At 39.9% G+C, this 23,442-nt stretch overlaps 2 protein-coding genes across 10 annotated transcripts in view; both read left to right on the forward strand.

The window, feature by feature from the left end:
- DMXL1 (Dmx like 1) overlaps window positions 1-16,360 on the forward strand; it is an 85,231-nt gene extending 68,871 nt beyond the window's left edge. For 5 of the 6 annotated variants that reach the window (XM_055790211.1, XM_055790207.1, XM_055790208.1 and 2 more), the window contains 10 exons: window positions 1,126-1,212; window positions 1,878-1,999; window positions 2,112-2,253; window positions 6,830-6,890; window positions 7,449-7,576; window positions 7,750-7,842; window positions 8,195-8,286; window positions 9,199-9,251; window positions 12,088-12,305; window positions 12,670-16,360. In XM_055790211.1, coding sequence (XP_055646186.1) covers window positions 1,126-1,212; window positions 1,878-1,999; window positions 2,112-2,253; window positions 6,830-6,890; window positions 7,449-7,576; window positions 7,750-7,842; window positions 8,195-8,286; window positions 9,199-9,251; window positions 12,088-12,305; window positions 12,670-12,894 — 1,221 coding nt within the window. In that variant the 3' untranslated portion in view covers window positions 12,895-16,360. Of the gene's footprint in view, window positions 1-1,125; window positions 1,213-1,877; window positions 2,000-2,111; window positions 2,254-2,384; window positions 2,504-6,829; window positions 6,891-7,448; window positions 7,577-7,749; window positions 7,843-8,194; window positions 8,287-9,198; window positions 9,252-12,087; window positions 12,306-12,669 lie in introns of those variants that run through there. The other variant, XR_008744707.1, reaches the window with a different exon arrangement.
- Window positions 16,361-17,360: 1,000 nt separating this feature from the next.
- Window positions 17,361-23,442, forward strand: part of TNFAIP8 (TNF alpha induced protein 8) — a 66,264-nt gene continuing 60,182 nt past the window's right edge. Inside the window, exons 1-2 of one of the 4 annotated variants that reach the window (XM_055791080.1) lie at window positions 17,361-17,495; window positions 18,025-18,248. Coding sequence is in view for 2 of the 4 variants with exons in the window: in XM_055791083.1 (XP_055647058.1) it covers window position 17,495 (1 nt within the window). In the remaining 2 variants the exon portion in view is untranslated. The other 3 variants (XM_055791081.1, XM_055791083.1, XM_013297214.3) reach the window with 3 other exon arrangements.

Below are 23,442 nucleotides of genomic sequence, written 5' to 3' on the forward strand. Positions count from 1 at the left end.
AAGGGTGTAATACTATGTCAAGTTCAGCAAACAAATACCGTACTCTTCAGGTCATCTTTTACAAAACTAGTGACAAGACAGAAATGAAAACACCCTGTGATGTGCTTGGACTACCTTGATATTAATTATGTGATAAAGCAGTATTAGCAAGTAGGTAATTTGAACTGACTGGGGAAAAAAGTAATCTGAAACCTTGTTTAAATCTTTTGAAGACAAGAGAATTTAGAAATTGATGGATAGCAGCTGGGCAATGGTGGTTCTGGAATAAATCTTTTAAGAAAATACAGAATTTTACATTTGTAATTCAGGTTTGAATTAGTATGTCATTTGTCTGGCATTGCTGTTTTTTTTCTGTAGAATTATTACAGCAGACCAGAGTCTAATCTATCAGTTTAATACTTGCAATGCTGAGATTAATTCTGAACAGGAGTACTACAGTGCTGGTAGAGTTTAGAATTTTGTTGTGTGCTGACATATGCGTGAATGCATTTCTAAAATACAAAAAGGTAGACAAGATTCAAATACAACATTAGATCACATTAAGAAAAAAAAAGAAAATGTGATAGTAAAAAGTTTGTGGTACTGGAATGTACAGGATTCCAGAGTTATTTAATTATGGAGAATGATGAGTAGATAAGCTGACAAAGTTCAAATCTATTTTCCTACTGAGAATCTTGGCTACGTGTTCTTTCAGGCTATTTCATCAGTTTCAGTGGCAAAAAGCGTTTGCTAAGAGCATGAAAAGACTTAGCAAATTATTGTAAGAACAAAACATCAAGACTCAATTTTTTTACTATCAGTATCCCCCAAGTGTGCATGTGGCCTTGCTGTTTTCAGCATCCCTTAAAAACTTGAGAATGAACACAGTACTGTGACTTCTGTGACAAATACACACTTTCTGTGTTGCTGTCATAATCTCAGCATGGCAGTGGGAAGCTAGATTATTATACACGAAAGAGGTTTACTGTAAATATTACAGGTTATACTTGTCTCATTTTCTTAGAAACAAAATCAAGACAAAATGCATGACATCTCAAAATACTGTGTTTGGTCTCTGAACTTCCAATAAAAAGTAAGGTTTGCATAGAAATTTGCATTTAAATGTGCTTTACTTTTTGAATACAGATAGAAACTGATAGGGGATACCCAGGAGGCAAGGCAAGAATAATCCATAAAGAGTCTGACATCATTACTGCTTTTGCAGTCAATAAGGTGAGTATAACGGAGGTAGGATAATCTAATTGTTGTACTTCCACCTGATAAACAGGTGGTGGTCCCATTGTGAATGGGTGAGATATCCTTTGCCAGCCATCCTGCTACAACTTAACCTCATAGTGCTCCCTTCTATAAAGCACTTCATAATTATCTTTTCCTAATTAAATAGTTTTATTATAAATTTTTTTTTCTATTGTGCAGTGGCTTGAGGGACAGGAGGGGTGGCCTCCACTTGGTCTTTGAGCTTGTGTGTGGGAGTATTTTTTGTTCTCTGTCTAAGACAACCTGGAAGTCATCTTTTCTTCTGTTTAACTGTTTACACCTTAAGAAGCTGAGGAGGGGAACCTGTTTGCAAGCACTGTAGTATAGTTACCTCATGTTTATCCTTTGAGGAAAGCAAAGAAAAACTAGAGCTGCTTGAGAGAGGTATAAAATACAAATAGTGTGTCGTGCTGTCCCAGATGCAAAGAAACTTTTAACAGGGAAATGTCAAGTATAGACAGTTTAAGTATATAGATTTTTAGACATAAATGTTTTGAGTTTTTTAAATTGATTGAAGTGTATGTTTTTGTGAACTGTACTATAACCAGAGAAAATTGTAAAACCTACCTTTTTGAGTATTCCTTTTTTATCTGCCTTTGTGTGTGTTACTTTTTTTCCAGGCAAATCGGAACTGCATTGCAATAGCATCAAGTCATGACATTCAAGAATTAGATGTTTCTGCGATTTTAGCTACACAAATCTATACCTGGGTTGATGATGATGTGGAAATAGAAAATAAAGGGTATACTTTCTGTGTTTCCAATATCACAGCTTGACTGTGTATAAATCAGTGTAACAAAGCATGGTGTTTAATATTGTTGTTTGGAATCTAACTTATATTGTTTCATTTATAGGGCTGATGATTTCTTAGTTATACACGCTCGTGATGATCTGGTAAATGTGCAGGGAACCACTCCTTATACTCATAGTAATCCCGGCACACCTATCAATATGCCTTGGCTTGGTAGTACACAAACTGGCAGGGGTGCATCTGTGGTAAGTCGCTTATCAAAGATTAGCCTTTCGTACTCTATCTGTTTATTGTTGCTGATTATATTTTACTGTTAGTGTGTAAGTAAATGTAGCTTTCCTGTGTAATTAAGGCGAGATGGATTTTTTTTTTGTAGGTTAAAATGCTGCACAGAATTTAAGATACCACCAAGTAAGCAAGTGAAGTTTTTAGTCAAGCCATATATGCTTTCTTTACTTTAGATACATTGTTTAAAAATAAAGAATCAGAGTTCAGGTAAGAAGTTGCTGCTTAAATTGTTCTTGAATGACTTGAAGCCAAACCCTGTATCAAAGAAGCATATATTCAGGAGATTTCAAGATATAAATTGGTAAAGACTGGGTAGAGATACTCATGTGAAATACCAACATAGCTTTTATTTTAAGCATAAGCTTAACTTTCATTCTGCATTCCAGACTATTCCAGTTTTTATTTGAAAATAAACATCAACAACTGTTCTAATAAAAATACCTTTGTAGTGCGCTGTATACTGGTATGAGCCTGTATTGTAGAAAGAAAAGCAAATGAACTCCTAAAGCAGATTTCTCTGGCAGGACAGAGGCTTCCAATGAAATCAATTAAGCTCTGGAAACTGAGTGACTTAAACTTTGGGAAAATGGGGATTCTTTGTCTCATAAGAAAAATGAGGAGGGCAGGACTGCAGAAATAGGGCCCAACTACATAGATCATGCGTAGTTTGAACTACACATCATGCTGATGTATGACTTTATCTCCAAAGCTGTTGTCAGCTATGTCTGTGAAGTGCTGTGCAGTTTTGCCATAACTCTGCTGAGCAGCATTATTAAATATCTTGCTTCTGAAGATGGTGTTTTCGAGGAAATAATGAGTTTCACTGTTAGGCATTTCTGAAATATGCTGGAGTGAGGGACATCCACTAAAGTGTGACTATGTCCATGTGAGCAGATTGATCCTTTTTATCATAGAGGTGACACCTGCGCAAGGGTAGGTCTTACTTTCAGAAATAGATTCTGTGTCTGGAGTGAAGCTTGACCCTGAGCAAAAAGCTGTTAACTCAGATTTAATTCAGATCAAATGATGATTCTAGTCTGGCCATTGACATACTTACTTTAGTTCCTGTGCGGCATAGATGCTCTCTAATAATGCAGATCTGTTGATTACTTAGCTAGGAGGTGCTTATTTGGAGCCAGTTAACTGGGCTGAAACGGTCATGCAAGACACCCACATCTCTCATCCTGTCTGCACAGATGTGCAGTTTTCTTGGATAACTGAATGCATTAAGTCTTGTGACTTGGCTGGGCTTTGGGGCATTTAACAGGTCAGAACAAGTTATTAAGTGGTAGCAGAATGAAATAACCATGTGTTAATTCATATTGTAGTTGATTTTTTAGAAAATATTTGATTGTTAGGAGGAGTAAATAACAAACGAGCATTATAAGAACAATAATGTTATCCATACAGGGAAGTGCATATTGTTGCAGTACCTACACCTCTATCTTCTGTGTGCTGATCCTAGTCAAACGTTTTGCCGCTCTGGTATCACGATCAGGTCTCTTCTGCAAGTAGGCTTTGAATGCCTTTGCCACTTGCTTCTCTCACTTCCATTTATACATACATACACACACATTGTGTATTTCTCAACAAATTAATTACACAATCTATTAATGTAAACTATTCTTACGTGACTTTCTATTTTATATGTGGTAAAACTTTCTTACCTAAACATATATGTCTGTGCTTGTGTTGAATGCATTTGCTGTTAAACTTTGGACTTAAATTTTGTTTGTCATGCTGGTTGACTGTGGCAGAGTAGAGAGCCAACCACAGCACAAAAAAACACCTGCCCACTAGGAAGGGGAGACAAAGGTATTGAATAAAGGCAAAGTAAATGAATGAAGAGATAGGGATTCTTGGGAGGAAATAGTGTTACTGTGGAAGGACTCAAATCTGGAGGAAAACCAGCCTCACCAAAATCTTTCTGTTGGTACTCTTTGTTAATTTGTTCCTTCACATACTGCTTTTGATCCTTGTTCTCATCTTTGCTTTTCCGTGATTTGCAGCCTATTTAGTAGGTAGTCCGCTGTTCTTCACGATTACTGGCTTTGCAGTCTTGTTGTCTCTGCTTCACTTCCATCAGCAAGGGATTCTATTGGACTTTACGATACTCAGGCAGTTAATGTTTTATTAGCTCTAAGGTTTTTCTGTTACACTTCTTCACTGTTTCCTGTTACGCAGTTTATGCAAGGTAAGTAAGGAGGCGCTCCACCATATCCTTCAGTACAGTGCGTTTGCACAGTTCTTACAGGACGTGTTTGTAGAAGAGCACTGAAGTAAGTAGTATGTACTGTCAGCTTTGAAACTCAGGTAACATTCAACAGGTTGTCTTCCAAGCCAGTACGATTGACACCAATATTTACCAGTTTAATAACTGGTGGGTCATATCTTAAGCTTTTTTATTCTTCAGTATTAACTGTACTTCAGGCCCAAAGCACCCAGCTTTCCAACAAAGCAGTGTTCTAGCTGTCAGCTGTTGTTAAGGGGAAACTGAGGGATAGCAGTATCAAATGTCAGTTACGTTGATAATGGAAGTGTTTGCGTTTAATAATGATACTTGGCTTCTAAATCAGAGACACTGCACCAGAGAGTTATGTTAGCATAGTCTTAAGCTTGCGTTTTTCCAAAGCACAATCCTGTAGAGGTGACATCATGATGCATGCTTCTCTGTTGAATGAAGGAAGATGATTTCCACTGACTTCTGGGTAAAAGTTAATGCAGTCCTTCATTTTGGTGAAGAAATAGAATGAGCATGAATAATTTTCTTTTACTTAGACATAAAAGATAAACTGTTAAGTTTAGAGAGCAATGTATTGCAGTTATTTACTAATTGGTATATGCACTAATGTTTGAAGACTTAACCCTCTATTGTCTTGTCCCAAGTCTTGTAATGTATATGTTGTTTTATTCACCAATGTTTACCAAACCGTTGAGCTTTTTTCTTTGTCATTTAAAGTACTTACAGGAAAAAAGGAAAGTCTGTATTTGAATTTTTTTTTTTTAATCTTCAGGGAAGTGTTTTGAAATAAACATGGGTAACTAAGAAGCATAACGCTTTGTCTTCAAAAATAATAAAGCTTTGATAACTGAAAGATCTAAATCTGCTTCGAGAATGTAATCAAGAGGATCACAATTATTCCACTAATCCAAACTGTGGGAAATTGAAGAAAATCAATTATTTCCCTTCCAATTGCTGTGGGTTTTTTTTTTCCCTCCTTTGTATTTGCAAAGTGAAAATTGGAGAGCATTGCTTTTCAACTCTGGATCATATTTAGTCACATAAAGCAAGTGAAAGTTTAATTCCTATGTCCTTCCAGTTGACACCCTGATATGGTTGGAGTCCAGGGCAGAATAGCATACTTAAAATACGTGTTTCGCTGTCTGCAATTTCAGTGACAAAGCAGTGGCAAAATATCATGCAAAATCATAGCAGCTGAAAGTCATGGTTGGACATAATGACCTTAAAGATCTTTTCCAACCTAAATAATTCTATTTAGGCAGCTTGCTATTGATGTGTAGTAAGTGGTAAGCTGTTGTGTTGAAAGTGAGTGCTCTGGCAACAAACTTACGTCTTGCCATTTAAAATTAACACCTGGCATGAATATGAACTTATGCCCTCTTCTCTCTCAGGTGTTAGATAAAAAATACATGCATGAACAAACTGATTCCAAGAATTTTCAGAGGAAAGGCAGTCCTCAGTGTAGCCAGATGCTTTTGTGGAGAGCTAAGGAAAATACATACGCATTTTCCCTATCAAAAATCCCTACTGTTTCTTTCCTGTTGAGGGTTGGACTTATTATTTAATTAAATGAGGTTTTTATCTTAATTGTCAGATGTCTTCAGTCCTTTTCATGTATTGAACTCTTCCCACTTAGGGATTAGTCAGCTAAGAAAACAGCATTCTTGGTCATGTACCTTGCTCCAAGCAGAGTTTGGAATTTAGGAGCAAAAGTACTACTAAAAGTCCATTGGATCTGCATTTGAACAATTATAAATGCTTTTGAAGAATTTTTTTATTTACTAGTTGCTAGGTGTATTGCTTATTTTGGATGGCCACAAATAATCACTTTTTAATCAATGACAATAAATTAACTAGACTTGAAAATAAATATATTCCTTCCTATTCTTTTACTTCTGTTAAAGTTGTTTACCTCTTTCTTTACATGCTTCTGCCTCTCTCTCTTGCTTATCTTACAATGTTCAGGAATATTCCAATAAATTTAATGGAATCAGAAAGGAATTGGCAAGAAAAGAGGTAAGACTGCAGTCTAAGGAGTGTTTATATTTGGATCCATAAATCTCTGAAGCAGAAAGTTAATATTTACCTAGATGTGTAAAGCTGCAAAAGCATTAACATCTACACTGGTCTTGGAAGAAACTGACTTCTATCTGACTTTCTAAACCTGGTACTTGCTTTCAGTAGGAATTTTGATAGGAAACAACTCTCTGCGATCACTATTTATTCTAGTTCAGTAACTTTTGTTCAGTAGTATTGTTTAATTAGTTTTTATTATTTTGTATGTTGAACAGATGCTCAAGAAGGCTATTAATAATGTAAGAAGAATGGCTTCTCACCCAACATTACCATATTGTAAGTTCAGTTTTGTTAAAAAAAGGAAGAAGTTACCTGAAGATTGTATCTTTACTTATTGGCCCTGTTTCTTAGTATGCTGCTGTTTTTTACTAGCACAATCTGTTAGAAGTTTGAGAAGTTGCTTATAAGCCCTATTTTACTGAAACTATTTGTCATTTTTCATTTAGAAAAAAAATACCGGGGGATACAGCCTTTGGAAACAGTAATTTATTTTTTATATATTTAGCAAAAAGTACTGTATTTCTGGTTTTTGTGACTTGGATGAAAAATAGTAGGAAAAACACATTATTATCTCCAAGCTTCATATTTCAGTACCATCTAAATACAGTTCTTAATTAAATAATGAGTAAGTGCAGTTCAATATTGGTTGAATAGCACAGGTTTAAGTTAAAGTGGTACCCACAACTCCTACACTATGCCAGATGTACTATGTCGCATATTGTGCCACTGGTTATTCTGAGGATGATGTGAGCTGGTGTGAGATTTCATAAAATTTTGGAAGCAACCTTCCTGCTACAACACCTGTGAAAGTTGTGTAAATATTTTCTGTTGCAGACCTGACAGGTGCTCAAGATGGTAGTGTGAGAATGTTTGAATGGGGTCATGCACAGCAAATCACATGTTTTCGGTCTGGTGGCAACTCAAGGGTAACTCGAATGAGATTCAATTACCAAGGAAATAAGGTAACTGACAGAATGCTTCTGTACTCTCTCCCCCACCCCACCCCTGCAGAAGCATCCCATTCTTCAAATCTAAAGCAGTTTCTCTGATCTGTAGATAATTTCTCTCTTTTACATACACGTGTGTGTGTATATATATATATATATGTATCTACAATTACTATGTCTTTTTTCAGTTTGGAATTGTTGATGCTGATGGATACATAAGTTTATATCAGACAAATTGGAAATGTTGCCCACTTACTGGAACTTCACCTAAACCATATTTGGTAAGTCGAAGACTAAATTTGCTTCCATATGCTTGTGCTGTGCTCTTTTATTTCCTTCCTCCTTTATAATAGTTAGGAGAGGAAGTTGGAGAGCAGAAAATGCAATGTTAGACTTGAAATAACTTTAATGTTCTTTGAGACTTGTCAATTGTTAATTAATTTTCAATAGCACAGGACTGGAAAATACACTTCCATGAAAAATTAAGTGTATCAGAAGGCATACACATAGCTTTGTATCCTGTGTTCTTTGAATTGTTTTTGAAACAGCTTACCTTCTCAAGGAAGTTTTAAGATTTCATGCTTATGCAAAATTTGTTTGTTTCTTAATAATTTCTAAACTGCAATTTTTCAGACTTGGCAGTGTCATAACAGAACGGCCAATGATTTTGTTTTCATCAGTTCATCGTCTTTGATAGCAACAGCAGGATTGTCTTCTGACAACAGGTAAGAACTGCTGCGATAATTCATAAAAATGAAGTGGTGCCCTATTTCCCCTCCTTTCCCCCCACCGGTGTATTTTTGAGGAGTCTCCTTAAGCAGTTTAAGAGCAATGTGCATACTTCTTTCTTTGTTTGTGAGAGGGGAAAAGAAGTAATGTTTGCAGCTGAATTCCATGTGCCTATTAAAGGAGGTTCCATAGGGAAGCCCAGATCTTCTGTTTATGTTCCATGTGGTGGTGGAGGTGAAGTGGAGGGAGAGATGCTGATCTCTTTGGTATCCAGTGTCAGGACACAGAGGAATGGCTCAAAGCCACATCAGGGAAGGATCAGGCTGGACATTAGGAAGCATTTCTTTATCAAGAGTGTGGTCAGGCATTGGAAGAGGCTTCCTAGAGAGGCAGTCAATGCCCCATGCGTGTCAGTGTTGAAGAGGTATTTGAACAGTGCCCTTAATAGCATGCTTTAACTTGGTCAGCCACTGAAGGGGTGAGGCAGTGGGTCTAGGTGTTCCTTGTAGTTCTAGATCTTTCTGTTCTATTCGTATAAGCCTGTCTTAAATTATTTTTATAGACTTAGGAAGTTGTGCATAGCTCTTAATTTAACATTTTTTTTCTTAAGTTTTGATCAAGAAATAGTAAGAATTGCTAACATTCAGATGTATTCAGCTACAAAAGACTGTAATCTCAATATGAATCTTTATGAGAATAGCCAGTAGTAGAATGATTGTCCAGAGGTCATGTTCTTGCAGTGTATGTATAACTGTGAAAGTAATTTGTCTGCTCAAAAGTAATTATTGAAAGTGTTTAGAAGTCCTTTTATGCCTGAAACAATCTTTCTAAGGTTAAGATGACTTTTCAAGTGTTCAAAATACTGTAGAACAGTTGTTCCTGAATTAAAACATTTTTTTTTCCTACAGAAATATTTGTCTTTGGGATACTTTGGTTTCGCCTACAAATAGCTTGGTGCATGGTAAGTAAAAGACAACCAACAAAATAGTTGATCACATAAAAAAAAATATGTGTATGTCTCTGTTTTTCTGTGGAAGTTATTGTGGGAAGTAATTTTCATATTGGAAGTAAAGTACCTTTCACTGTCCTGTATGAGTGCATTAGCAGAAATATAAAAAATGATTCTTGAGAAATTATTTGCTGCTATATATATGAAAGGCTGGTTTCGTGGACATGAGCACCTTGCTTTTCATAGCTTGTATCTTTACACCGCAAGTGCAACCCTTGACAGCCAGACAACTGTAATTTCTGTTCTTTCTTAAAAGATTTTGAGCAACTCCCACTTGTAGTAGTGTTGTGTTAACCCTGGCTGGACATCAGGTGCCCACCAAAGCTGCTCTATCACTTCCCTCAGCTGGATAGAGGAGAGAAAATATAATAAAAGGCTCGTGGGTCAAGATAAAGACAGGAAGATCACACAGCAGCTACCGTCACAGGCAAAACAGGTTCGACTTAGGGAAATTAATTTATTACTATTCAAATCAGAGTAGGATAATGAGAACTAAAAAACAAAACTTAGAAACACCTTCGCCCCACCCCTCTGTTCTTCCTGGACCCAACTTCACTCCTGGTTTCTCTGCCTCCTCCCCCAAAGCTGCACAGGGGTGTGGGTAATGGGGGGTTACAGCCAGTTCACCACATGTTGTGTCTGCTGCTCCTTCCTCCTCACACTTTTCCCCTGCTTCAGTGTGGGGTTCCTTCCGTGGGAGACAGTCCTCCATGAACTTCTTCAGTGTGAGTCCTTCTCATAGGCTGCAGTCCACGAACTGGTCCAGCACGGGTCCATTCCACGGGGTGCAGCCCTTCAGGAACAGACTGCTCCAGCATAGGTCCCCTGCAGGTCCACAAGTCCTGCCAGCAAACTGCTCCAGCGCAGGCTTCCCATGGGTCACACCCTCCTTCAGGCATCCACCTGCTCCACTGTGGGGTCCTCCACATGCTGCAGGTGGATATCTGCCTCACTATGGACTTACATGGGCTGCAGAGGAACAGCCTGCCTCACCATGGGCCTTCACCATGGGCTGGGGAGCGAGAATCTCTGCTCTGGTGCCCAGAGCACCTCCTGCCCCTCCTTCTGCATTGGCCTGGTGGTCTGCAGGGCTGTTGCTCTCAGACGTTCTCACTGTTCTCGTCCACCACAATTTGTGTGGTGCAGGGTTTTCTTTCCTCCTCTTAAATGTTATCACAGAGGCGCTACCACTCTCACTGATGGGCTCAGCCTTGGCCAGCAGTGGGTCCATCTTGGAGCCGTCTGGCGTTGGCTCTGTCAGACACAGGGGAAGCTTCCAGCAGCTTCTCACAGGAGCCACCTCTGTAGCCCCCCTGCTACCAAAACCTTGCCATGTAAACCCAGTACAGGTGACTAGCATATTGGGGAGACAATAGCTGTAACACTGTCAAAACTGCACTTTTCAGCACACTTAAGAGATACATACTTGCAGGATATGCATCCACACCCTTGAACTCAAGGTTCCTATGGCTATCTCCTCATAAATCAGAGGCGCCCCACTCCGAATTTGATCAATTACATGTTAGACCAAATAATGATACTGTGAAGATGGCATTGGGCGCTTGCAGATACATTATCTGTTTGGCGAATATGAGAGGACATGTTGTTTATGAACTGCTGAGTACTTCATTGTCTCTGTGGAAATCCTGACCTTGGAGACTCCATGATTATGAAATGGTTCTCTGAAGATATGTATATGAATAAAAACTAAATTTTCTAGAAAATATTAATTGATTTTTTGTTAATGTATTGAATAACAGATACACAAATTAAGATCTCATAATTATATAGTAATTTCCAGAGTTTAACCAAAAGATGAACTTAACTGCTGCTATATTCGTAAAGTGGTGCATTTTTTGCTTTCAAAGATTGTCCAGGTCTGTGGCACTTTATGTATTATGCTAAATACTGTGGAATGATTTAAGTGCTTTCTCTATGTGTGTGTGCATGTATGGATTTTGACATACAGTATTACAAAAATACTTTAGAAGAATTATTCCCATAAATACGCTTTTTGAGATGTAATCAATATTTAGTGGGGTTCCATTAACTTTGTTACTAATGTTTTGTTGCAGTGGAAGAGAAATACAGTCTGAAATACAGAGTTAGGCTCAGAGAGAGTTGTGAAGTCCTTGTAATTGAAGTATGGTGAATGCTTAAGTTTATGTGTGAGATGTGTGAAATTTCTCAATGTAAATTTAGAAAACCCTTTGAACTGCGAGGACAATGTACTACGTGCCACCTGTTAGGATTCATAGTGTCTAGTCTCAGACATACTGAGCTTTGTCCTGGTAATGTTAATCTTCCTTCACTTCCTTCACTCATTTGAGGGAGTAGACATACACAAAAAAATGTGAAAAGCAGCAAATTAAAACAACCAGTGGAAACTTAGAGGTTATTTGGGCAAGTGATTTAGGAGGACATTTCTTCTGGCAAACATATGCCTTAAGGTAACAAGCATTAGAGAGTTTGAAAAGAATCTGTTTCTGGTCAAGGCTTAATAGTTTGTGATTACACAGGAACAGAAAAGAAGGATATAATTTTCTTTTCATACAGACTGTAATTGCTTAATATCAGAATACTGCCACTACAGAATGTCTGATGTGAACCTGGGCTTGCATATATATGGTACTGCAATAGACTGGTTGTGGTCACTTGGATTACAGCATCAAAGCCACTGTTGCTACTGTCTTGAACCATTAGAGGCTGACAGTAAATTAAAGTTAGTACTGTGAAATTGGTGTTAGTACTGTGTGTTTTATTTAAATTGCTTTACTTTGGCTTTCAGCTTTTATCTGTCATGACAGTGGAGCAACTGTGCTTGCATATGCTCCAAAACATCAGCTGTTAATATCTGGAGGCAGAAAAGGCTTTACATGTATAATTGATCTTCGCCAAAAACAGCAGCAACAGTTACTCCAGAGTCATGATTCTCCAGTCAAAGCAGTTGCTGTTGATCCTACAGAAGAGTATTTTGTCACAGGATCTGCTGAAGGCAACATAAAGGTATTAATGAGGGGGAGGGGGCAGAGATGAAGATGGTGATGATGTGTAAATTCAAAAAGAATCTTGCATAGGAATCAGATGTGTCTTATATTCCATATTTGTTCTCAGCGCTGACTTTCACATTTACTAATCTAATTATGAAATGTTAGTCTTACCTTAGTCTCTGTATATATTCCTTTATTATAGAAAATTAATATTATATAACTGTGCCATTACAGATTGCTACATATCTTTTGTTTTACAGTTAGTGTCAGAAAAATGAATGCAAAATGTAGGCCAACTTCTCCATGAGTTATTACTGGTGAGTTTTAAGATCATGGTAATTACCCTTACAAGAGATTGATGGTTTTGATGCTTTTTCCAGGTGTGGAGTCTGTCTACATTTAATCTTCTTCACACATTCATCAATGAGCATGCTCGACAGTCTCTCTTCAGAAACATTGGGACAGGAGTTATGCAAATTGAGACAGGACCAGCAAATCACATATTTTCCTGTGGTGCTGATGGAACAGTGAAGATGAGAATCTTGCCTGATAGATTCAGCCCTTTAAATGATGTGTTAAAAAATGATGTGAAATTTATGATCTAAGATGTTTCTCAGAACAGTGTATAACATTCCCATTCTGCCAGCTCTGAAAATATTTTTTTCTTGAACTAGCCAACAAAGCAGATACACAATGATAGCTTGTGCCACAAAGATGCTTTCCACCCTCCCCCGCCTCTATGTACTACCTGGAGCTTTTAGTCCCTGATGCACTGATGCCTTAAAGATTAACAAGGTCCTTCAGATTTTGATCATTGCCTAAAATAAAAGCTATATATGACTCTGAATTACATAGTTACAATATTACTAAGATGTTGCTGAAGTGGTTTACCCTTCCTTTTGAAGTTGTTACACTCCCACCTGGAGTGTACCATCTGGGCATGGCCTCTGCCTATATTCAACACCTGGCCACCTTCTAAAAGCAGGGCTGTCCAGATGGAAACCATAGATAATGTTAGGCTTTCACTGTGGCAATCATAACTGTCTCTCTTCTCAACTTAAGTCAGTTGACAATAAAAAGGTATACCTAATGTATAAAGAATAGAATAAATTGTGTAGAAGAGAAACAAAGCCTGTATGAGTAGATACTTCTGGCCATGCAAGCATAACGAGCCACTGTCTGTCTCCATTCCTGGAATCCAGGCTGTTTACCTCTCTAACTTGCCTGATCTCCTTCCTCTGATCTAGGGTATAAGAAACTGAAGTATGTTCTGTCATTTGTCTTTTATTCTGTAGCTTGAACCACTGCCATCAGGATGGCAGGCTTACCTTTTGAAAAGAAATATATTTTTAACCCTGAACACTCCCTTTACAAAAATATGTAAATACTAATGGATATCTTCCTAGTAAGATAGTCAAGATTGTGTGAAGCTTTAGTCTTGATCAAAAAGATAGAGGAAGATACTGTTTTAGGATATGGCACTAGAATTTCTTCGAAGACTATTTATTTACCTGTCTGTAGAGGAAAAATAAAACCAAACCCCCACCTAATTTATTTGTACGTTTTTTCCAGTAAGACTTTTATTTAGCCCAAAGACACTCAGCTCATTTTTAGCACTTACGTTCTTGTTTTTCTGCTTTTCCTAAGTACTTTAAAAAAGGAAAAAGGAAAAATGTTCAACAGCAAAGTACTTTCATATTGAGTCTGTGTACTGTATGTTTACATCTGGTGTAAAATGAAAGAAAAAAATTTTGAAAAGGATAGATGGAATTTTTTTTTGCCAAAATAATAATTACGTAACTTAAATGTTTGACCAAATTATTAATGCACAAAGCCTTGACATTATTTTTTTTTAGTCTGCTAAAAACTGTTTCTGTAAGTATTTTGGTTTACTTACTTGAGAGCTTGACAGAGATTTAATTTGTAAATTAGATGTGAGGTTGAATTACTTGAATGCCAGTAGTGTACTTTTTGCTAAAAGATATTTTGTGAAATATAGCACCATGATATTAACTGTAAAATAAACTTGTCAAATTAGGAACTATGGGGATAAATAAAGCATAGCAGAAATGAAGGGCTTGCAAAATGAACTTTGTAACATTCTCAGGATGCCTTTATCTTAAGAATATAAAATTGTTTAAAAAGATTTTATAAAATGTATTAAGGTCATTTTAAATGTATGTTTTGCAAGTTGCAGTGCAAACACTATGAAGGTTTTCGTGCACATAACCTGAACTTACAATTTGTGCAATAAAAAGAATGTGAATATTTTGCCATGAAGAAACATGTGACAGCATTTCAAACTGGTACAGCTGTTCAGTGATTCAATTTTAATTTCTTCCACAACACTTAATTGAAATCAAAATTGATATCAAAACAGTTTAAGTACAGTGATGGACCAGAAAAGTGACTGACTAAAAGTGACACCACCTTACAAAACACACTTGCCCGATGCGTATGTTATATCTGTTCAGTGGCTGAGTTTCTAATATTCCTTATTCTTTTGAAAGAAGGAAAATGATCAAATTGACAGTAGCACACTCCTGGAGAATCAACTAAAACCCTGACTTTGTAGCTGCTTATATACACGCATTAGTTTTATGTACCAACTGAACTAACAAAGTTACATTCAGAAAAGGAAAATGTGCAAAAGTCATGGCAATGTTATATAATGATGTCCTTGATGTTTTGTCCTTAAATATTTATCTCTCATTAGCTTTAATATTTCAAGCTCAGTTTATTGTACTGGCAATCACAACTGTGAACTCAGCAGATTTTGTATGTAATTTGCCAAGACATACACTGTTGTCTTTTTTCAGAGTAGAGCTGCACTATGAATAATCCTGGCAAACTTAGGCTTATACCAGAAAAGTACTGACTGTGAGCAGACATTTTCAATAATGTTTATAGTTACCGTAAGCTACTCTCAAAACTAAATTATGTAAAATCACCATGTATTTGCCACACCTTCATAATCTTCCCAATAAATCCTGCAGAAACTCAACCTTCTAGAATTCCATGTTGCTGCTACTTCATTTGCAAATCAGTTGTTTGCTTCTATAATACTGTTTGTTGATGTTTAACAATTATTGTAAGTCAAATTATTGGTAGTTTTCTTGTAATGATGGAATCAAAATACATTAACTTTCTGTTGTATCTGAAACTTCTAAAGGGACATTCTCAACTTTGAAACTAGTCATTGGGAAAGAACTGAACTCAAAACTCTTCCAGCTGTTGCCCTTAACAACTACCACTGACTTTTGTCCTCCAGCAATTAATGCTTTCTCCCTGTTGCTACGCAAGTTACTCAAACAGAAGGGTAATAGTGGCTACCCAGGGTTCTGTGCTTGAAGCAGCCATGTGCACAAATTGAACTTAAAATTTGCATTTACCAGTGCTTAACCAACAATAATTTCATGTCCAGGTGAAATAGCTTGTAGTTGATAATGTCCCTTTTAAATACCACAGACTAGCAGTTGTGACTTGTGTTTGTCTATGCAGCAATACATAATGCAATCAGAGTGTGTCATTCTTGTGTTGCTAATTGATTCAGTTACCTCGAACTGATAGGCAATCTAAGTTCTTTACTATTACTTTAGTAACTTGTGATCATGAGTTAAGACTCTGGCCATCTGGGTACTTAAACTGGCTTGTTGTGTGACTTTTACCAGAAAATTCTCAGCTGACAGCTGATGTTGCAGGATGTTTATGGAGAAAGATGGAGAGTGAACTAGATGCAGGTTTTGTACCATGCTGCTGTGGCACAAGGTGAGCTTGTGAGTGTCCTACTGCATTTTAGGAACCTTGCTACCAGTTACAGGAAATGAACTGTTGAGCTATCCTACTTAGGTACCCACTCCCTTCCTCTTAAGAGCACCCAGTGTTAGGTTAGTTGCAATAGGTATGAAAAAGTAACAGTGATTAAAAGGAAATAAGCTTGGAGATGGTATATTCACCAAGGTGATTTTTTGAAATGTTTATTTTTACTAAAAATAGCAAAACCACCTCTAATGGCAGGTTCAGCACACTGATCAAACTTCTTTCTATAAAATAAAGATACTGATTTACCAAGCTTCTTGGTGTTTCTTATTCCTCCCCATTTCTAGCTCTAAAATCTGGATGGTTTTGATCTTTCTCCTTTCATGTCTTACACCCCTCAGTCGTCCCCGTGCCCCCCCCCCCCCTTCCTTCTTCATGCCTTCATTTTTCCTTGTATTAGCTTTCCAGTGGGGGGTGGGGGGTGTTTTTTGTCTGAGGGGTTCTGGGTGGGGTTGAGGTTTGTTTGTTTTGCCCGCCCCCCCCAGTGCAGAAGTGTCAGTTGTAATCAGTTCCAAGCCATTTCCCAGTGGGATGGAGCTGATGGTGCTTTTAGTCATTTTCTTCCACAACTAACTTTTTTAACCCTTTTTCTGTTTCATGTAAAATTGAAAGCCTGTGAAGATCTTAGGGAGCTTCACCTCCCTACTTTCCTCACCTCTAGAAGAGAGATGAAGATGAGTGCCCAAACTTTAGTCGTACAGGAGGCAGCTTAGCTGCTGCCAGAATTAAAAATAGCTCAGCGTGCAGCTCAGTAGAACGAAAGAACGGGTTGGTTTGGGGATTGTCCTTGCAATATTTGTAGCTCTTTCTTGGGCAGCAAGGCAAGAAGCAAAGAAAACTGTACCTCAGAGTCAGGCACTGGGACGGTGCTGCCCTTCGCAGGCGTGTGTACCCCCCCGAAGCTTTCCCCGGCCTGTGCCCTGCAGCAGGGCAGCCTCGCTGCGCCGCATGCCCGCCGCGACGGGCCGCTCGCCCAGGTGCGGGGCGGCGGCAGTTCGAGTGGGGCTGAGGGCCGGGGGGCTGCCCGGCCTATCGCCGGCCCGCCGCAGGGGGCTGCCCGGCCTTCCCCCGCCGCAGGGGGCTGCCCGGCCTTCCCCCGCCGCGGGGGGCTGCCCGGCCTTCCCCCGCCGCGGGGGGCTGCCCGGCCTTCCCGAGCCCGCCGCGGGGGGCTGCCCGGCCGTCCCCCGCCGCGGGGCTAGCGGCGGCGCCGGGCCGCGGAGGGCAGAGCCGCCCCTGTCCCGCCCGCCAAGGCCGCGCCCCGCCCCGCGGCGCGGGGAGCCGGGGTTGCCTCTGCCGCGCCCGCACCGCCCCGGCAGTGCCGCTCCCGCCGCCGCCGCCGCCGCCAGCCCTGAGGAGGCGCCGCCGTCCCCGTCCCGTGCGCACACAAGTAAGTGCCCGCGCTCCGCGCCGCGGGGTCCCGCGCCCGCCGCACCGGGCGGGCCCTGCCCCTGCGCGCCGCCGGCGGGAGCGGGCAGCAGCCTTGCCCGCGGGAAAGGCGGGCCCGCGCCCGGCAGGGCGGGTAAGGCCTGGCCGCCCGGCGGCGCCCTGGCATCCTCCCCGCTGAGGGGGCGGCCGCGGGGGTCCGGCTGCCCGGCGGCTGCAGGTGCCCCTGGAGGGCAGAGCTGGGCTCCCGGTGCCGTCCCGGAGTTACTTCAGCGAGGGGGGCGAGCTGGGGCGGCCGGGGCGGGACTCGGGCAGCTCCCGCGGGGCCGGGGCAGGGGCCGGTGGCTGCCGCTCTCCTGCCCCGGCGGCGGCCGGCGCCGCGGAGCCCCGGAACCGGCGCGAGGCAGCTCCCCGTGGGAGCGGCCCCGGAGCGCTCGGCATGGAGCGCCGAGCAGAGCTGCGCTCGGTGAGAGCGGTACGCGTGCCTCTGCTCGGAGAGGCGCAGCGCCGGCCCCTGACGCCCGTCCCGGCAGCGGGGCAGCTTTCTCCTTTTTTCAGAGATACCCTTGCTTTCGCCCGGACCGAGCCGTCGCCCCCCTCAGGGTGTGCTGGGGCACACACGGAACAGATCTGCGGCTCTTGAGCAAAGGCGACAAGTGTGGTCACCCAGCCGAGCTCTGCGTGCTGCTGGTAAAAGGCAAACTTTCCTGAGATACGCGAGGCTGCTTCTGAAAGACTACCAGCGAAAATTCTGCTAGTAAGATCAGTTTGTGTCTTATTTACATCTAATTAAATAAGAAGGATCATCGTTCATTGATTTAGATTTAATTAGGTTTTTTTCAAAAAAAAAAAAAAGCTTTTTGCTTTTAGAAGACTGGTTGGTCAGACTTTACGTGCTGAAGGTCTATGTGTCTCTAGGGGTGCACGTTTGCCATCTTACTTTATCACACATATGGATTGGTAAAGCAAAGTGCAGTCCAAACGGTGTGTTGCTCTGTACGTGCCTTGTTTCAGTTACACTCCTTTGCAAATTATTTCCTGTAACCGACTAGCAAAACTACTCCTGTTACAAACTGCCCAGTCAAAACTGCTCCAAGCAGTGGTATGCACCAGGTGAGGAGCTGTTAGTTACACTCACTGGCTGGGTTGACTGCTGCCAGCTCTGCTTATCTCTTCTCAGCTCTAAATAAGAATTTGCTTTGAAAGCGTGGTGATAGCAGAGCCAAGCACTTGCAGCCTTTGGGGTAGCAGATGAGCCTTCCAGGTACCACAAACCACAGGTCTGGTCTGAACCTAATCACTTGTGGGCATCACTGTGAGATCCAGCGTTACCATTCTTTACTGGCAGACCCAAGGTGGGTATGGCAGGGGCAGCACAGGTCATGCTGTGCCATATCTATAAAGGAGTCCCTGATCTCCTGATCCTGCACATCGTTGCTGTTCTGTGGTAAGCACATTAGGTTAGACAGATGTTGTTTAAAAACATAGGAAAATACATTGATGCTCTGTATTGCTTATAACGCTTCCGTTTAATGGCTTTCGGTGGGAATCTTTGTTTGTGGTAGCTTTTGATTATTATTTCTACCTCACAGTGATTAATGAGCATTTTGGTAAACTTTGTAGACCCTGGAAGTCTGAGCTTTTAAAACCTGAAACAAGGCTGAATGCCTTCCCTTCCTCATCATGCTACTTGTATTGTTGATAGGCATGAATAGTGCAAAAATGTAACGTCATGAGTTTGCAGGCCTCAGGGTTTTAAATAGTGACCTGAAGTTGCACCAGGGGATATTTATATTGGGTATTAGGAAAAAAAATCTTCACTGAAGGGGTTTGAGCACTGGAACAGGCTGCCCAGGCAAGCGGTAGAGTCACCACCCCTGGAGTTATTTAAAAGACATGTAAGCGTGGCACTTAAGGGCATTGTAGTGGTGGGCTTGGAAGCGCTAGGTGAATGGTGGAACTCGGTGAACTTAAAGGTCTTCTCCAAATTAATCAAATGATGTACTGAATGTTATATGTATGGGTACCTTTGCCTCATTTAAACAGTGATAATGAGGAGGGGAAAAAAACCCCAACCATCCTGTAGGGAATCAGCTTCTCAAGTATTAGGCTAAGAAGGTGTTTGGATGTTCCTCACTACTTCTTTCCAAAAGGCTTATTTTCTAAGAGGTGGGAATCATCTACTATCTCTCAAATAAACTGCATAAAATTTTGCTGAGGCTATAAACAGGAACTGGTAGGGGATAAAAATCCAGAGAGTGAGACTTTTGCAGGGGAAGGAGGTCTGAGACCTTTACTTGGAAGACAAAATTTGTTGAACTCGGTACGTGCTTAGGAGCAGGAGGAAGTGACTAAGATGGTCTAGTGCATTTACATGCCTATTTTTATTTAACATGGAAGCAAATTTAATGTGGAATCTTATCAGAAGAAAAGTTGTGGCACAAATCTTTGTAGGAGGATGGAACACTGAGGCTTGCTGTAGACGTTACTTGCTGTTTGCCCTGACAACAGGAAGCTGCTCATTTCCGTTAAATAGTAACAAGCCTAATCTGACTAAACCTAGATTTCAGTGTACTTTGTGGCTTAATTGGCCTATTTTGAGTTTTCTTTAAATACTTGCTACTAGGTAAATAATAATTGCTGCTTGAAATGGCTGAGGAAATAATCGAATGGTTGAGAAATCTTAACGTTGGTCAACTTATTTCAGCATGTGAAGTCCTCCAAGTGATGGACAGTAAAATGCCTAGTAATCTTTAAAGCATATAATGCATCCCTACAGAGGTTTTTGTACAAATAAAAAAAATACTCAATAACAGAATATGGTATGTAAACATTAGCTGGTTCAAGAGAAGTTACATCTTTATGATGATCTTTCTTCCAGATTACAGATGTTCCCTCTTGCGTTTACCTCTCAGTAGAGGTTTTGGCCTACAATTTCGCTTTAGTTGTTCTATTAATTCTCATACATGAACAGTAAAAAGATAACTTGGTAACTTTTTTCCCTTTTTATATTTGTCAATATTTTAACATTGGATATATCTACTTGAATTGTCTGCCTAATCTAAATGGTTCATACTATGTTTTCCATAGTTTTTACTATATTGATTGCCTTCTAGCAGCTTTGACTACTCTCTGGGTAAATTGGGTTTATAGCTTCTTACCCCACTGAGATATAATACAAAGCATTTGGATTGTACTTTGCTTCGTTTCTGTCTTCATCACCACCACCACCTTCCCCCAGCCTTTGTAGGTATTTCTTGCTATTTCTTGTATTTTCCCACCATTAGGCAAATTGTTCAAGTTACTTTCATCTTCCCCCACTGACAGATTTCTTATGCTTTAAGTTAGGTTTTGTGGATCCGATTTGTCTGATGAACAAAACTAAATTTAACTGAAAATGAAGTATATAGGAAGAATTTTCTCACAGGGGAAGTACAGTGTGTCTACAATATATCCTGAACAGTGAAAAGACATATTCCAGTGATATGTATCTCGATTTAACAAATTCTAGTGCTTTTGTCTTTTGTATGAGGTATTGACACACAGAATGTGGTGCTACAAGAGTTGATGATTTAATGGGAAAGTAACTTAGGGACTTTTTAGAGTTGGGGGGGGGGGGCTTGTGTCTATATACTCACAGGCATGAGCAGCTGTGTTGTGTATCTGATCTGTAATAGAAATGTTTGCAGCATTTTTCAACTGTGATGTAGCAGGAAATCCTCTTTATTTGAGACTGGCCTTATAATCAAAGAAAGTAAGTATGGCTTGAAATTAGTTATGGGTTATTTTTTTCCCATATGCCTCCAGCATCTCCAGATCATAAGACCCAGAATAAATGTTATTTGTGGTCAAGTAGAAGTTAAGATGGCATTTGATCAGTTAAGCAAGCAAGAAGTTTTACTTTGCATTTTTACACTCTCTTTCTCATGTAATGCTTTGCTTAAACAAGAATTTCCCTTTTTAACTTGAAGATAGGCTGACCTCACCCCCACTGAGAAGTGTGAACTCTGTGCCCTGAGACTGAGGTATGTAATTTGCAGACTAGTGGCACATGCCTGTTTCATTAGTGTCTCTAACAAGTCTCTAAGTAGGGGAATAGCACAGAATACATGATTTAAATTAGAAGCTGATTATCCTGTGCTTCAGGTGCTGTTTTCTGAACCGGTCGTTGCTGCTGTCGCTTGCAGCCAAACATCAATTCTTTCTTTTTCTTTTCTTTCACTGTGGTGCTTCCTGGGATCTCTGCAGCAGCCCTGAATACAGTAAAGCAGGTGTGTGAGTCTGAGTATCAATCAAAACACATACCCTTTAAACAATGCAAGTTAAAGCTAATCCTTAATTTCAATTCTGTTTTTATTTAGAAACCCAGATGCTGAAAAGTAAGTGTCTTAGGTCTTGAGAAAACTTTACAGGAATTTTGCATGCCTTTTAAGTGACAGTTAGCTGTCATTGGTAAGTTAATAAGATCTATGTTGGAGGATTAAGTCCAGAAGATATCAGTACCAAAATCTGCATTTCTTTCAATGCTTCTCATTAACTAGAAGTGTATCTCCTAATAGGTGAGGTTTAGTATTAAATATGCCTGGCTTAATCCAAGGTCTCATTTTTCTCCAGAAATAGGGTTGGGTATTTTTAAATGTCTAGTTTTGAAGTTCAGTGTATGTTACAGGATCAACAGAACAAGACATGTTAAAACACGGCATTTTTTCCCAATTTATAGAATAATGCAGTAGTGTTATCCTGTGGAAGTCAGGCTAGATGCAGTCATTGGTGGTGGTAGTTTCTTGGATACATGTCTGACCATGAGTGATAGTTGTTAAATCATCTGGAGGAGGTGTGCGTGAGCAGTGGGCTGGGCTCTCTGCATCCACAGCAGAGTACGTGGCCTGTTTCGTGTCTGTGTCTGGAGGCCCCAGGATTCAGAATGAATTGGTGGAAATGATGTTTGCCTTATGAGTTTGATATTTATTACCTGGGTCAATAGCAAGGTGTTTATTGTGTGGTGTGCTTAAGCCTTCCTCAACTAATGGCTTATTTTTTGCTTTAGTGTCGCAGCTTTATGGGAGCATGTCTGAATACTGTGCCTTTGCTAAGGAGCTGGTCTTCAGAGATATTCAGGAAATGTAAGAGCCCAGCAAACTGTTTTAAACAAAAGTGGCTGGTGTTCAATAGTTGAAGACTTCACATGCTTACTTTCTTTTAGCGTCTTCATCTGATATTTATAAACTAACTTTCTGCTAATCAAATATTTCTATAAAGGCAATATAATTTTTCCTGTTTGGTGTTTTGTCAGCAAAAGTTACTGGGGCTTACATAAATATATTCAGGATTGGTTGTCCTAAATAGCTAAACTGATGAAAACCCCATAACTCTAGTCGATGTTCCTCCACTGGGTAGCAAATATGTGTATAAGGGTAGAATATATTAAACTGTAAGGTACTGACAATAGGGAAAATAAGGTCTAAACTGAGAAAGCATACCTGCATGTGGTTATCTTCAAACACGTTTGTCTCTTGAGCTTTGAAGTTAAATACCTAATTTGTGAAGGAAGTAAAAACCCTCTAGTTACCAGTAACTGATTTTCGAGCCCTTTATCTTCTCCAGCATACATACTACACACAGATAACATAATAAAATAGGCTGTCTTGAAAGGCATTTTAAGTAATAAGTGGTCCAGGAAGGCAAAGAAAATCTTTCATCTGATATGGAAAATGTATGTTCAATAAAAGGAGATAATTTTGTTCAAAGACATTCCAAAGTGGAGTTTATTAAAAAAAAAAATATGCTACCACATTTCAGTGATGGATTAGGAAATATGATTTCTGTAACCATTCTTGATTCTCCATGAAGATTAATTTCTCTTTAGTTTCTAGCTGAAGTAAGTTGTTTTGGACCCAGTTCCCATACAGCAGTGCTGGCCACTTCCGACTTGATGGGGTCATACTGAGCTA

The sequence above is a fragment of the Falco peregrinus genome, chromosome Z, assembly GCF_023634155.1.
Source record: "Falco peregrinus isolate bFalPer1 chromosome Z, bFalPer1.pri, whole genome shotgun sequence".
Lineage (NCBI taxonomy): Eukaryota > Metazoa > Chordata > Aves > Falconiformes > Falconidae > Falco > Falco peregrinus.